The following is a 17,165-nucleotide window of genomic DNA, read 5'->3' as shown; positions in this document are numbered from 1 at the left end:
GTATCGTTCATCAAAATAGACTGTACAAGGAAATACTTGGAAATGCACTGTTTATTTTAGTCCTGTTTAATCTCAACTCATTATGTGGATGTAAGACACTTGTCATGCAAACACTGTTTCATTCAAACCTCTACCACCGTGGGCAAGACCAAAGACTGTAGACCTGCACAATACTGGAATGGACTACAAGACCATCAGCTGGAAGCTTGATGTGCTGGGGCATCCACTGTATGCGCCTGACCCCTACAATAGACCCCTGACACGAGGCCACCCCACCGGCCAAATTCAGAGCCCCGCCATGTAGAGGAAGCACCCCTGAAGGTCGAGGAAGGAAGAGCAGGTCCATGTGCGTGGTGATCTGGTTACCTCTGCCAAGCGCAAGCGTGGCCTTTATCTGTTTGAGTTCAAAATAACTTGAAAAGTTCTGAATGGATTTGGATGACATTTTCAGGAATTGCCGGAAATGGGATATGGAAGAACTGATTACATTTTGGGGGTGATCCGGATCGCCGTCTGGATCCAGGAATTTTTTGAAGGATTCTTTAACATTGCGAGATTTTCGGCATTTGTGCATATAACTCCACAAAAAAATAGTCAGAGCACTCAGGAAGAAAAAAAAAAAAAAACACAGGACAATTTTCCAACAGGTTCTCCAAAATATCAAAGACTGATCCAAAACATGTAGGATTATTATTGTGATGTGAATCACAATATGGGGGGAGCTATAGCGCTTGGTGGAGTGCTTTTCTAGTTGAATCTGCTATTAAATGTAAAACATTACAATACATTACATTCTAAGAGTGTTCTTTGTATCTGCTGTAGCTTCATCGGTTGTTCTGTAGGAGAATGACAGGAATCAGACATACGGTACTACTTTTACTTCTAAACATGATTTTTTTGGGCTATCGAGAATTTTTTTTCCAGCCACAGATTGTCAGATTTCTTGTACAAGTCGCTCCACTGAAATAGAACAGAAAAACTGCCCACTTATTTAGTATTAAAATACAGGAAGTCCTCGGTTCTCGAAAGAGTTCTGTTCCTGGAGTTTGAGTGTACAGTAATTGGGAACTTATTCATAAATTTTACATTTTTAAAAACCCACCTACGTCACTCACACAGTACACATGAAGTACATGTAAAATACAGTCATAAAAAGATTAAATACAAGAATGAAATGAAACAGAAAAACAACAACAACAAAAAGAACAACTGCTCACTTTTATCCCCACACTGGAAGGGAGAGACGGGAAGTAGGGCTGCAATGATGATTTTATTTTGCCATTAATTTGTACTTTGTTGCTTTGATGAATCAAGTAATCGGTTGCGCCCTAGACGGACCACATCAAAATGAACCAAACATAAACAGTGGCTTGGTCTGCAACATGTCAGAAAAGAGGCAAAAATGTCACAGTTTTCCAAAATCAAAGCCGATGTGTGTGAAAATCTTGCTTTGCCTAAAACACAAAAGACAATAGGTCTGCTTTCATGGATGACTAAGGAAATTTAAAAAAATATTTACATTTGAGATGCTCAAATCCACGACGGAGTATTAGGACCACATTGATAATTGATTCATCGGAGATTTCGAGAATAAAATCGTAAATTTAGGACTATTCTCTCTTTTTGCTTCAGGCAAGCTTTTATTTATGACATGGCAGCAAAACTGAGCAGTTGAGCACAAACAGATTAGCATGTCTAGTAGCCCTTTCCACTTCCGCCTTCCTTACCCCGCCCCCTCCACATGCCCGAGGCCAAAGGTCACACAAGTCCCTCCTTTTCACAGCTGTCTCAGGTGAAGCCCGTTACGACGAGAATAAAGTTGTACATTTACGAAAATAAAGACGCAAATTTACGAGACATCGCCTGACACAGCTATGAAAAGGGGGGCCTCACGTGACCTTTGGCATGTAGAGGGGGCAGGGTAAGGAGTGACAAGTGCAGACGTGCTAATCTGTTTGTGCTCAACTGCTCAGTTCTGCTGCCACGCTCTAAATAAAAGCTTGCCTGAAGAACTATGCTCCATTTTCCGTGTGACACCCCCAATGTGGCCCTAATAACCTCTGATTTACATTTTTAAATTAAAAAAAAAGCTAATCGAAAACCAAAATAGTTGATTAATTGGATAATCGATTAATCACTGATTAATTGTTGCACAATAACAACAATAATAATAATGAGAGCAGAATGCTGCTTAGTTATCACAGTCCGTTTCTTTGGAACAGATCCTTTCACATGATACCATCTTTATCCTTGATGATGGCCGCGGCGTTTGACCGGGCATGCAACCAATGTTGATTCCTCCACTTTCTCAACATTTTACCATCTAGTAATTTCACTTTCCTTTTCTTTGACACACAGCCATCAGGAGAGTCGGTCGGTCACACGCCTGGGAGACACCATGAAGGAAAAAGTTCACTAATGTAGCAAAGCACGACTCTTCCGCCTACATATTGGTCATAATACGAGGACTGTCTGTATATCATCCTAGAGAGCAAAAAAGACATTAGCATACACGTATACGACAAGTTGAGGCTTGTGTGTGGAATAACCAGTCACCAGTTAGCTTTGCTGAGCGTCTTGTGTCTCAAAGAGTTTTAGTCGGGGTGGAAGCTGTGGTGGGCACATTGACAGGATGCAGGCTGAGATCAAGGGATGGAGCCTCCTCTGGCACGGGAGGACTCTTCTTCTGCGCCTCCAGCTTCTCCACCAGCTGGCTGTGCAGCTCCTTCACAGGCTCGCTGCTCTGAGATCATCAACATCAGCAAATAGCGTCAGTCGATGCTAAACCATGTTTCAGACAAAGTAACATCACGTTTATACAATTCAACATGTCTGAAAACTTAAATACATTTGGACCGCCACAGATACATTTGGAGCCAACTGTTGGCCCTATATGATAAACACATGACAGGAAGTACCCTCGCCACGTGCGCTTCAAATTTCACGGCTTCACGGTTTTTCAAATATATATGAATTAATCATAAATCATGCTGTCCGTGGTCGAATACGACCTATTAGTAAAAAACATGGATATTTAAGCAAATGTAACAATTTTTTGCCTAAATGAAGCATTTTCAAGCACAAACATGGCGAAATGAAGTCAAATACAAATAGAAAGCATTTAGACGACCCGGCCGTCGGAACAGCAGGCTTTTATTGCAGGTTTGAATGATCTCACAACAGGCACAATAATCCCCAACACGGGCTACTGTTGCAGCCGTAACCCCACGCCAAGTTAAACTCAACTCTGAACCACTGATGTCACTTCCTGCCTGCCCCGCACTCAGCTCCCCTAGCACCAAAACACATTTAGAGGAACACACACAAGCGCAAGCTTTTCGTATTTCTTTTTTTCTCTGATTATGTCTACTATATTGAGTATCAGGAGTGTAATGATGACTACAGGGGCATCATTCCATGTCTAGAGGGCTCTAGTGATGTTAAAAACCATATTTAGAAGGTAATAAGGATAAATAAGGAATCCTTTGTGAAAATTCACTTATCATGGTCGGGTCTGAAACCAATTAACCACAACAAACAAGGGATTAGTCTGCGAATGTAGCTTGTTGCTCCAACTCTGTACAGTAGATGGCATCCCATCTCTGCTTCTGAACACACCTCATACGCACCTGGTCTCATACGCAGGAGGACTCAGTGTTGGATACTCCTTTTCCAAAAAGCCACGAGCGACAAATCTAGTGAAGAGACTCTCTCACGGCGTCCATAAATATGACATGCACACTCGTCATGACCGATTATGCAAATGAGAGGATGACGTCTACTAGCAAACACCCTGCAAACCATTGCAGTCCTGTGGGAAACACTCAACAGGCGTCCCTCATTTATGACGGTTAATTGGTTCCAAACCTGACTGTGATAAGTCAATTTCCACACAGCAGGATTCCTTCTTTATAAATGGAATATTTTCACAGAGTATATAAAACCTGACCTTCTAAATAAGGTTTTTAACATTAGAGCCCTCTGTACATGACATAACACCCCTATAGTCACCTTTACACTCCTATTAGCCGATATAGTAGACGAGATAAGACAAAATAAGATAATACAGACTGACACACACCCCTAGGCTATGGTTTGATTTGATACGTAACATGCTTCTATACTAACAATACCAACGTACTTGCACATTATAATTAAACACACACGCACAAAAAGTACTTACACACAACCACTAACTTGTGAAAATCCTGCAACTTGTTCCATGATGCTATTTTAGATATGCATACCCAGGCCTTTGTCTTCTGAATGCCTTATGTTTGTATTTTAATTCATTTATTCTTTTTTTGGCTTAAAAATGCTTATTTTAGGCCACAAAACACACGTTTGCTTTCTATTTGCGTATTATTGACTAGCAATAGGCTATAGTCAAGCACAAAACAGCAAGGTACCGCAATGATTTTGTAATGAATGTATCTGCAAAAAGTGGAAAAGTGGCGAGGAACGACTGTAGGAGATCAATGACAAATGAATAAATTCAGGATAAACGATATCAGTGGCTATTAAAGTAGATCAAGATATAAGGGGGGGTTGGGCGGCCCCAACCCAATCCACTTTATTTATACAGCACATTTTATAAACACCGTTTCCAAAGTGCTGCACAGACTAGCAAAACCACAAATAATAAATAAATAAATAAATAAATGGTATGTAGATGTAAATGTAAATAATAAGTAAAAATTACTACAGTAAAAACTAAAAGATCAAATAAAAACAAAGAAACGTACAACAGTAAAATATTTCAAATAAGAAGTAGAAACAATAAAAGCAAAAAATCCAAGAAGTAGGTAAAAAATAAACAAGTGAATTAAATTTAAAAACTAAAATAAATAAAACCATTAAAACTAAAAAAGAATAAAAGACACAGAGCACCACACGACTCACGCCGAGTTAAAAGCCAGAGAATAAAAGTGGGTTTTAAGACGAGACTTAAAGCTTTCAATTGCGGGGGCCGTTTTTACATGAGGGGGCAGATTGTTCCACAACTTTGGGCCAACTATGGAAAAGGCCCGGTTTCCCCTGGTCTTAAGTCTGGTCTTAGGCACCACCAGTTGGAGCTGGCCTTCGGACCTCAATGTGCGTGCTGGAGTGTAAATTTGGATGAGGTCTGAGATGTACTGAGGGGCCAGTCCATTCAAAGCCTTAAAAACAAACAAAATCTTAAAATCAATTCTAAAACGCACAGGCAACCAGTGCAGGGAGGCCCCCTGACATGACATAAACATCTGAATAGGAATAAATAAGAGACCTCCTAGGTACAGCGACACGCACACACGTCTTATGATAACCTCAAAGAAGGTATGATGGCGCATATTCCGTAACAAGACGGGTTTTGGCTTCAAAGCAGTCGTCTTCATAAGTCATACAAGTCACGTGATCGAGAAAATAGAAAAAAATGCCAGGCTAACCTGCTTCGGAGGTTCCAGAGTTTTCATCAAGGTTTCCATGCACGACGGCAAGACTTTGTGGTGGAGATGCAGCAGCATGCGCAGGGTGTGTCTGTGGACGTTCTCCTTACTGGAAAATACACGTGTCAACACTGACTGTTATTTTATAGAGCAGCCGTGACAGTATATTCCATCATCGAGCACAAAGAGCAAACCTGGAAAAGGAAGTCAGGAGGAAGCCATCAAAGACAACGGAACAAAATTCTTCCCCTCCAAACTCATCAGAGAGCAGAGTGAGGTGTCCGGTGAGCAGGTGCAGGAAAATGTCCCCAAAGGCCATGTCATTGTACGTGTCCACTGAGGGGAAAGCAGATAAAGCACTTTGTCAATGCACAGTAATCCCTCGTTTATCGCGGGTGACTGGTTCCAGGCCCGACCGTGATACGTGAATTTCCGCAAAGTAGGCTTTTGTCTTTGCAAATGGAATACTTTCGTAGTTAGAGCATGGAAAACCTGTTAACCTTGTAAATACCTTTAATATTTGACGAACAATATTACCCAACAAAGACATAAACTTGTAAACATTGTGTGCTTTCTAACAGAAAACTCTCATATGAAACACACAGCGGGTGCTGCTGCGGACCCCTCCCCCATCTCAAAACAGATGCAGCTCAGTCTTGATGGCGTAAAAAACAAAAAACAAAACAGCAGAAAGTACGTTTGTAGTTTGTAGATTGTAGATGTGCTTTTCATGGTTTTTACTCACTTTTTGTCTCCCACAACAGTCAGGTACCATGGACAATTATGCTAATTATACGGCGACCCCACTACCACAAATAGCTTGCAGTCCTATGGGAAGCTGAAAGTGATGTTGGATTCTCACCGAGGGCAGGTAGCAACCTCTGTAAGGCATTCTTGTTTCTTAGCTTGGCGATGTGAAGAACGTAATAGAGGCCCATTTCACACGCCACTCTGTTCGCCTGCAAGTACCTGAGGAGGAGGCACCACAAATGTCACTAACAAGGCAGAACATTTACACAATAGTCACTTTCTCTTACCAACACATCACAGGCTTGAACATAGCATATAATAAATTTGGCAGTTAACTGGACAATAATATTTCTAATAGTAGTACATGTACAGTATGCTGTACATTCTTGTTTGTATTATCACGTATTTATAAATGATTACCCACTTAAGGTGAATGAGATGTGTTTTGTGCTGTATATTTTACCTGTATTATCCTTAGAGGTGCAACAATACATGCATCTGTGTAGATGCACCACAACAAATCAGACGATACTGGCACCCAAGTCGCAAAGGTCACATGACATCAGTCAACTGACATCAAAGTCCCCGCAGGCGGAAGCAATCCGGCAGTGACATCTCGAGTAGCATGCAAAAGTTCATTTTTCATCTTTACTATCCAAATTCCGGATAAAGTAAGTTAGTGGGAAGATGCATACACATACAATAAAAGTCCTCATTGCATTTTTAGCGGCTAGTTCCATGCAAAACATTACAAATAAATAAATAAACATTTTAAAAGTCAACAGTGCCATGCACGCCCTGAACTCCATTATGGAAATGTGTTTTTCCACACTTGTTATTGTTATTGTTGCTATTATTGTATGATTAATTGAAAAATGTCCTTATGACTTATGTGTTGCCTTAACTGTGGCTGGATTGCCATTTTCATAGCAAACTAAATGTGTACATGAAGTGTTGAAATAATGAACGCTACGTAGTTTCAATGAAATACAACTGAATCTATGAACACAACCTGATGAATTTTGTCTAATTATCTTTATTGCAAGGTTAAATTGAATTTATATATATACATAAATAAACACACACACACACACACCTCCAAACAGGCAGGAAGATAGTTTACTCTGTGCATTGCTTTCAGCACCTATGTTCCGTAGAACAACGGCCAGAACAGAGTGAGCCCCTTTGACAGTCATACAGTCTCAGTGGGTTGAGGTGGGGCCGCTAGCGCGCGCACACACACACACACACACACACACTCACACACACACACACACACACACACACACACACACAGAGTGCAACGTAATAGAAATCAAATTAGTAGATTGCAATATATTGTCATGTTTTTTAATAGGGCTGTCAAGTATAACCAAGTTTCCTTTAACAGCACAATTTTTTTTGACCCGCAACTAACGTGCACATGTCCTGTTTGACCCTCGGCCGATGCCGTACTTTGAGGACGCAGTGGTGACGAAGGAGCTACGAGAGGGAGCAATTATTGAGCAGAAATGGAGAAAGAAAGTGGTATTTTGATTGGTACATTTAGCTTAAGTTTATTATGACATTCTTGCAGAGCTGCTGGAAATATGAATTTCTCTTGGAGATGAATAATGGGTCTCGCAACAAGACCAAAGTTATTTGGATCTACTGTCGCTGCGATTGGAATTGTCACGGACTACGTCGTCATCGACTATCTTGAGAGTAGCAAAGCCAGCCGTCTCTGGGCTTTTTTTTTTTTTTTTTTTTTGCTCGGAACTGCGAGCTAAAATTTGGCTACGAGCTGCTAGTTAACGGCAGGCGTAGCCGAGGACAGCTATTATTTATTACTTATTGTATAAAACTATGCCAGGAACAAAATAAAATTAAAAGCACAAAATGAATACAGACCCACCATCCACCAGTACGACGAGCCTGGACTTGTTTTCTAGAGGGGCTATGTACCACACATATGCACATTTGCATCTATCTATCTATCTATCTATCTATCTATCTATCTATCTATCTATCCAGCGTGTGAGAAGGTGCGTTCAAAGGCCGTCAAACGAAGTGGGACAAATCCCACTTGCAATAAACATTCAAAAACTGTGGGATTTCTAACTGTATATTGTTTTTGAATAAAACAATGGCCCATTTTTCCAAAATTGATACCCCTTTACATAAAATTTGATGTAGTTATCGTTGTAGTTGCGTATCCAATCGTTTACCACAAAGAGATTTACATCCTTACTTGTTATAGATACAAACTTTTTTCATCTGCGATTAAATGCGATTGAGTTAACTATTGACAAAATGTGATTAATCGTGATTAAATATTTTAATCGATGGACAGCCCTAATTTTGAATGCCTTTTCTTAAAAGTAATGTTAAAATTTCACCTCGTTCTCGTAGCCCCAATCTAGTGCATCTTCTTGTCTACTGAGTGACACGCCTACTTGTTTGTGTAGAAAAATATCGAATCGTGCCAGTAAAGATTCAAATCAAACCGAAGCGTGAATTTTGGGTATTGTTGCACCCATAATTATCATGTATTTATAAATTGTTACCAACTTAGGCTAACCAGATGTGTTTTCTGGTGAAAAAATTATCCATTTTCAGAGATTTTTTTTTCATGATATTTTAACCAAAAATGTGCAGGCTTGCCAATGAGTGGGGATCCATTGTATTTGATTTGAAGTGTTATTGAATCGTGTCTTCCCTCATGGACTTTTACCTGATGAAGGCATCTGGCAAGGTGCTAGGATAAGAGAGAGAGCTCTTCTCATCGCTGGGAAGCTTCTGCTCCACGCTAAACGTGTGGTCGTCCACAACGACTGACATCATGGCTGGTAGAAAGCGAGTCATTAACTCCAAATCCTGAGAGAAAAACAAAAGGAAAACATCAGTTTATCAAAACATAGCCGTCTGTTTTTAACATCCACTTTGCTTTGAATGATATGCCTTCAGAAAGTACAGATGACGTACCAGACGAGGTTCTTTGAACACCTGGCTGTCAATCATATCCCACGCTCCTTGACCGAGTGACAGCATCCTCAGAAGCAACATCAGATCAGGACTGTCCTGATCCCAAACACAGACAAAGAGGATTTGTCATCATTTCATACAACGTTCAACTTTGGGGCCATGTGCTACCTACTAATATGCAGCCAAGTTTCTGCCTTTACAAACAGAATCATCTTCGCTTTTGAGGGACTTGACGTATTCAACACAGTGGTGAGTTTAGCATGTACGAGTTGAATTTAGGTGGTTCAGTGTCTGACCTACTACGACTGTCCGTCAGCTTCTTTTAAGCTTGCTTCAAGTCTCCACAAATTCCAGCACTGGCCCTACATTTCGCGACTCAAAGTCCCCCTGAATATCCCCTCAGCAAATTTGCTCCAAAAGTTCATCCATTGTCCACAGTTTTTCAAAAACTTTAATGAATACACCATGCTGTTACGTGGTTGAATATCGCCTATTGTTCGTCAAAAAAGACACATATTCAAGCAAATTTTAGTATTTTTTGCCCTAAATTAAATGTTTTTAAGCATGAAAATGGCTAAATAAAGTAAAATAGAAATACTGTATAAAGCATTCAGAAGACATATTCAAAGATGTGATATGTCAGTAATGTTACATTTATGAGACAACAGCCACAGCAGGAAGTACTGCACAGAACAGTAAGTAAAAAAAAAACAAAAAAAACAAGAAGGAACTCTCCCGAAGTTAACGTGTGTATTAACGTCTATATTATGTGTTGTTTATGTCTTAATTGTCTTTTTTTCTCTTATTATGTCAACTAAATACGAGTGTAAAGGTGACTATAGGGGTGTTATTTCATGTCTAGAGGGCTCTAATGTTAAAAACCATATTAGAAAGGTCATAAACAGGTGTTCTATGCTCTACAAACTACAAAAATATCTGATTTATAAATAAGGAATCCTATTTGCGGAAATTCACTTATTACGGGCGGGTCTGGAACCAATTAACCATGACACACGATGGATGACTGTACTGCACCTCATACCCACAACCACATCTGACTTAGTTGCGCAGTATAACGCATCTGTTCCATTAATACACAGTGTGATATACAATATAGTGAGATCTTAAATGCACAATTACATGTACAGTAGATTGTCTTTCAATTCAAGGCATACTTACACAGAGCCCAGGAAATATGAGTGTTTTGTGTGTGTGTATTATTATTATTAATTATTATTATTATTATAATAAGGCACATGCACGCACACCCGCTACAGGAAATGAAACATAAGTAAATAACTTAATGTTCTGTTGTTATGGTTAGGGCTAAGGTACATGAGATAACATCACAAACTTCTGACACCAACCAAAAAGCTGCGCTTTATCCGTCAATCTCCATTTTGGCCAAAGTTTTACGCCATGGCTGATTATGCAAATTATGCGATGACATCATCTACCCAATTGATGAATCATCTTTTTTTTCCCCCTGGTAAATTTGTCTCCAAAGTATCTCCAAGTATCACACACACAATGAAAAAGGAGCAGCTATAGTAAGTTTACAACAGCTTACTCACCCTGGGTAAAGCATCCTGGCTCAGCAGCTCTTGCAGGTTCCTCATGATACTCAGCACCAGGGTGTTGGAAGCAAACGGATCACAAAGGATCATAGACAGGTCCCTGAAAAGCACAGAAGATCTTCAGCTACTAATATGCTCCAAGATGAGTCAAGCTCCAGCTAGTTTTACCCGAGAACTTGCTCTTGTCCTTTCTTGACTCCATCGAGGAAACCCTGCAACTCTCTGGCCCGCTTGCCATCCACAAACTTCTCTCTGATGCAGGCATCTAAACACCATGTGAACTGCACATGGTGAAGTGCAAATACAATTACTTCCAACAGGATGAATTCAAAATAGGGAATTTCACTGCCTAAAATGACAAATAGGGGTGGAAGGGTACCCCATCGTCATGCTTTGATACGTACAGTACAGTAATCCCTCGCCATTTTGACTTCAAATTTTGTGGCTTCACTCTCACGGTTTAAAACAAAAAAAATTAATAAAATTATACTTTTTAGACCGAAGATGGCCTATTAGTAAAAAGTTATGCAAATTTAAGTCAATTATAAAAATTTTTGGGCCAGAATTAATCATTTTTAAGCATAAAAATGGCTAAATGAAGTAAAATACAAATACAAGGCATTCAGAAGACTCATTCGAAGATGTTGTGATGATATGTAGTATTCTACATTGGTCACTAGGTGTCAGTAATGTTACTGTAATGTTGGGTGAGACACAAAAGCATCAAACTTGATGACTTTTATTGCAAGTTTGAATGATCTCACAATTGGCACGATATTCACTGACATGGTCTACTGTTACGGCCGTAACCCATGCAAAGATAAAACCCAACTCTGAACCCCCGACGTTGCTTCCTGTTCGCCCCTATTCAGCTCTCTGAGAAGCCGCACACAAGAGCACGAATCTTCTACAGTGGTGTGAAAAAGTGGTTGCCACATTCATGATTTTGTTTTTCCTTTTTCTTAATTTTTTTTTAAACATTTGTCACACTTGTATTAAACAAATTTAAATATAAGTCAATGACAACACAACTGAACGCAAATTGCAGGTTTTAAATGAAACTTTTTATTATTAAACCTACATGGCCCTGTGTGAAAAAGTGATGCCCCTAAACCTAATAACTGGTTGGGCCACCCTTAGCAGCAACAACTGCAATCAAGTGTTTGCGACAACTTGCAATGAGTTTCTTACAGCGCTATGGAGGAATTTTGGTCCACTCATCTTTGCAGAATTGTTGTAATTCAGCCACATTGGAGGGTTTTCCAGCATGAACCGTCTTTTTAAGGTCATGCCACAGCATCTCAATAGGACTCGGGTCAGGACTTTGACAAGGCCACTCCAAAGTTTATTTTGTTTTTTTTTTCCAGCCATTCAGAGGTGGACTTGCTGGTGTGTTTTGGATTATTGTCCTGCTGCAGAACCCAAGTTGGTTTCAGCTTGATATCACAAACAGATGGCCGGACATTCTCCTTCAGGATTTTTTGGTAGACATCAGAATTCATGGTTCCATTAATCACAGCAAGTCTTCCAGGTCCTGAAGCAGCAAAACAGCCCCGGACCATCACACTACCATCACCATATTTTACTGCTGGTATGATGTATAATGAAATGCGGCCTTACTTTTACGCCAGAAGTAATGGGACACACACCAAAAAGTTTACCTTATTTCTTGTCAGACCACAGAGTATTTCCCCAAAAGCTCTTGGGGATCATCAAGATGTTTTCTGGCAAAATTGAGACGAGCCTTAATGTTTTTTTTGTTTAGCAGTGGTTTTTGTCTTGGAACTGCCATGCAGGCCGTTTTTGCCCAGTGTCTTTCTTATGGTGGAGTCATGAACACTGACCTTAACTGAGGCAAGTGAGGCCTGCAATTCTTTGGATGTTGTTGTGGGGTCTTTTGTGACCTCTTGGATGAGTCGTCACTGCGCTCTTGGGGTCATTTTGGTTGCTCGGCTGCTCCTGGGAAGATTCACCACTTTTCCATGTTTTTGCCATTTGTGGGTAATCGCTCACACTGTGGTTCGTTCGAGTCCCAAAGCTTTAGAAAGGGCTTTATAACCTTTTCCAGACGGATAGATCTCAATTACTTTCTTTCTGGTGGGCGGCAATCACCTTTTCACATACGACCATGTAGGTTTGAATTCACACCCCCCCCTTAATAAAAATTTTCATTTAAAAACTGCGCTGATTAATATTTAAATTTGTTAGATGATCTGAAACATTGAAGTGTGACAAATATGTAAAAAAATAAAAAAATCAGGAAGGCACAAACACTTTTTCACACCACTGTACATGTCTTATTTTATGTAATTATGTCTACTATATTGGATAATTAGAGTGTAAAGGTGACTATAGGGGTGTTATTTCATGTCTAAAGTGCTGTAATATTAATGTTAAAAACCGTATTTAGAGGGTCATATACAGGTCTTCTATGCTCCAACTGCCAAAATATTCCATTTATGAATAAGTAATCCTATTGGAACCAATTAATTCTGTGTCAGGGAAGCGGCTCACATCAATGAACCTCACTGCACGTCTCTGGCCTACCGTAAAATCTGACTAGGAATACATAATACGTATACCGTTACCCCATACTATCATGCCTCAATTAGTGTCTATGTGATGTCTTCATACCTTGTGGCAAGGGTCGACAGAACAGATCTCACTGATGTCCAGGTCGTGAAGGGACATGAGCAGCTCTGCTCTGAGAGTGCAGTAGTGCACGTTCCGCGTCCGCAGGAACAGTGTTCGCAAAAACTGCAACACCATGTCGTACAGCTTGACGTTTTTCCCTATCATCTGGGTCAGCTTCAGGACCACCTACCAGGACCAAAGACCAAGACAAAAAGAACGTTTGGACTTCGATGTTGATGACGTTCAGTGTGTTTGTATTTTCTACACACCTCCCCTTGACGGCGCATTTTCGGAGACGGGCTGAAGAAGTTGTGCAGAATGGAGAGGTCGCTGCTGAACAGAGCTGCTTCTTTGTCCACAATGTACTGCTTCAAGAGCGGTGAGACCTCATCACCAAATAGAGCCTGGTTGTCCTGCCAGATCTGCCTTTTCACCTCCACAGCACAAACCTTGTACAGCTCCTTATCCGCCATCACCAACTTCAGTTTCTTCTCAGGTACCTGCAGGGGGCCACCATCATATACATTTGTTCTAACAATATTAAATGAACTTACATAAAAGGCATTGGGAGGTAATCACCTCCCACAGCAAGATAATCGCTCAAGGATCATCTTCGCTTATGTCACATCGCTTTGCCGACTTTGGGCGAAAGTCGGCAATCAGGCATAAAATTGGCCCGATTATCTTTGTGTGTGCTGACCTGTAGCGTTGTAGGTTGTAGGCGGGATACATGTTGCCAGCTTAGCAACTTTGTGGCTATATTTAGCAAGTATTCAGACGCCTCCAGGTACTCTTTTTCGAACAAACCCCGAGCTACAAACAGACTTTGGGAGAGTCCGACATAAAAGCGCGTATCGCTTGTCTCAAAGAGCAGCGGGCGTTCCTGTGGGCCCCATCTAAAAAGAACGCAACAGGTCTTGCTTCTGATGTTTTAAAAAAAAACACCAAAGAAAGTGTAGAGTCGCTAAGAAGTTACATATTTTTTAAGAAAAAACTGCATTTCACCTTTGTGATATAGGCGAAAATGCCTATTATTCGTATGACCTTGGTTCTTTTCTTGTGTTCCCATTTTTGTATTTTTAACCAAATATTTCAACGTCTCTTTACGATTTCAACTTTATGCTAATTACTGCTGATTCTTCCATTTTTGCTGATGTTGTTTTTTTGTTAAATTATATTTTTAAAATGTGTTGCAGGCCAATAAAGAAAAGTTGTGGACCCCAGGCCATACTTTGGACACCCCTAAACAAGACTGGCCAAGGTCTGTTTTCATGGACGACTAAGGGAATGAAAAAATATTCACATTTAAGAGGCTGAAAATCAAAGAATATTTACATTTTTTTTAATCAAAAAAGGATGAATCAAATACCAAAATAGTTGGCCATTAATTGGATAATACATTAATCATCCATTAATTGCTGCACCTCTATTTATTATGCATTTTTTTGGTCAACAGATTCAAACAGGTCGTCTATGTATTAGCATGTCTGTGACACGCTTTGGTCAAAACACCGCAAGAATGAAGAACTACGACCCACTTAATAACCCTGTTCAGAACAGCCACTTTTGGGGGTTGTCCTGTCTCCTGACATGCTGTCTACGCTCACAAAACCCTCCGTGGTGGCAGACAGATGACTATGAATCCATCACACCATTACATGAGGCGGTGGAGTCTTTCAAAATGTTCATAATGGATAATGCTCATCAAGTCATTCATCATGAAAAAACTGAACTATGAAAGGTGATGGTTGTCATTTAGCTCTACCGCGGACCAATCACATGACACTCATTCCATGACTTGGCTTGGATCCATGCAGAGAGAGTGAGACGCTGCTTTAAAACACTTGCCTTGGGTAAATGTTTCAGCACCTGCATCACCACTGGTTGAATGGATGGCATTTTGACCAGTGGAAAGCTTTTCTCCAGCAACTCTTCAAGCTTGCCATATCTGGGAGGACATGGAAAGAGCAGAACACACAAATTGGAACTGGTACCTTCAGGAACTCCTCAAAAATGTTATACCTGTCATCCTCCTTGCCCTCAGCAATAGTTGCAACTCTCTCCATCAACTTTTCCCGAAGCTCATCAAAGACAGACTGGTGGAACTCCAGTCGGGGTGTGCCATGTAGGTCCAGAAAAGGAAGAGCTGACTGAAGAGTTGGCAAAAGGATGCCATTTTCCATCTGCCATCATAATATGCACACATTATTGTACATATACACTATATGTTTTAATAGTACATTGTTTCTTACTCTGACAAGCTATGTACACACATACAATACAGCAATCACAACGCAAATCAAAGTATTGAGAATTATATGGATGGAGAACACAGAGTTAAGGTACAGGTGTCCCCAGACCTGCCAACTTTAAGACATTTTATGAGTATGCACTTGTGCACTCAAATGACTAAGACTGTTTCAATTTACACACTTTAGAACTTCTTACACTGCAAGAACACATTGGTAATAACATGCAGTGTCCATCACTGCATACTCATTACTTTGACCCCATCTGAAAGCACTTGCAGGTGGCTCTGTCTTGCTTGTGACTTAATAAGTTTGCTTTTCTTATTCTTTGCTCACTTTTTGTCTGCCCATAAAAATGACATGCGCATGCCCCACGGGCAATTATGCACATTAGACGATGACGTTGCCGGCCCACCCGCCTTCCCCGCATCCCACCAACACAAATAGGTTGCTGTCCTGTGGGGAAAGACTGTACAGTGTACCTAATGATGTGTTCTGGCGGAAGTATTAATTTGAGACACAGACACAGCATTTACAAAAACATTCCATCAAGGGGGCGTCAAGCGACTTGTACAACAATACATCAGAAAATAGTTGGTAAGTAATAGGTGGTAAGCAGCTAGCTCAGAGTTCATTAACATATGGGACATCTGGGCTTTGCAGCAGTTTCCAAACATGCTTAAAGGCATACTTTTAACAAAGTGATGCATTGTGAAACATGGACGATACCTGAAACTGATCAATAGCTTTCAATGGCTCTGTGCAGTTGGTGAGAGTCTCTTTAAGGTCCTCGCCGTTAGATATTCCCAGCTCCGAAAGCCCGCCGAACATTTTTGTCTCCATTTATTCATCTACTTCAAGATACATACATACATAACCAAGTACAAAATACTCCCAGCTAGTCAGTCTTTTACGACCCCAACGCACACCTACTCCTTCTTATTCTTTTCCGTTGTCTTCTTTTTGGTGTAAGAGCGCGTCGCAACCATGGCTTTATATGTGCATACCGCCATCTACTGTACCGGAGTGCGTAACGCGGACTACACATACCTGTAAACCCCCCCGTTTTCACTGGGAAACTACCGTATTTAGCCCTTCTTTCTCGGCGCAATTCCGTTTTAATATTTTTCCGTATTTTAGCTTTTATGAAAAAAAAACCTCTCTGGTTCTGCGGGAGCAGCACAGCTTCCGGTCCGCTCGGACAAGATCGGTGTAAAATATCAAAAATAAACAAAAACTAACGTCTATGATTTAAGCCTAAATATTATCTTTTATTCTCTTCAAATAAACTCCTTTTTAATGCACAAAAAGACAAAAGGTAAGCGGTCAAATGGAATACGTAGTGTGTACTGTGTGCGTCAGTAAGCGTCATGATGACTGGTGGAGGTTAACCCCCACCCCACGCAAAACTCTCTTCAAATGACATAATAAATAAATAAATAAATAAATAATATAATATAATATAATATAATATAATATAATATAATATAATATAATATAATATAATATAATATAATATAATATAATGATAAATCCACCAGCGTCGTTGCACCGTTACCGTTACC

At 40.3% G+C, this 17,165-nt stretch overlaps 1 protein-coding gene across 2 annotated transcripts; it reads right to left on the bottom strand.

Moving 5' to 3' along the window:
* Positions 1-28: 28 nt before the first annotated feature.
* Positions 29-16,727, bottom strand: nelfb (negative elongation factor complex member B). Of its 2 annotated transcripts, XM_054774299.1 has the most exons (14): positions 16,330-16,726; positions 15,374-15,534; positions 15,200-15,299; positions 13,621-13,851; positions 13,352-13,537; positions 10,886-10,998; positions 10,715-10,817; positions 9,141-9,236; positions 8,890-9,032; positions 6,289-6,395; positions 5,621-5,762; positions 5,427-5,535; positions 2,557-2,743; positions 29-2,484 (listed from the first exon to the last, which is right to left on the bottom strand). In XM_054774299.1, the coding sequence occupies exons 1-13, from the start codon at positions 16,441-16,443 to the stop codon at positions 2,585-2,587; spliced, it is 1,764 nt and encodes a 587-aa protein (XP_054630274.1). In that variant the 5' UTR covers positions 16,444-16,726; the 3' UTR covers positions 29-2,484; positions 2,557-2,584. The 2 variants fall into 2 exon arrangements, with proteins under 2 accessions (XP_054630274.1, XP_054630275.1); XM_054774300.1 differs by having other exon boundaries at positions 29-2,743; positions 16,330-16,727.
* Positions 16,728-17,165: the final 438 nt, after the last annotated feature.

This window comes from Dunckerocampus dactyliophorus, chromosome 4, assembly GCF_027744805.1.
Source record: "Dunckerocampus dactyliophorus isolate RoL2022-P2 chromosome 4, RoL_Ddac_1.1, whole genome shotgun sequence".
NCBI classification, from domain to species: Eukaryota; Metazoa; Chordata; class Actinopteri; order Syngnathiformes; family Syngnathidae; genus Dunckerocampus; species Dunckerocampus dactyliophorus.
Note: the sequence above shows the minus strand (reverse complement) of the source record. Positions and strands in the feature narration are given on the sequence as shown.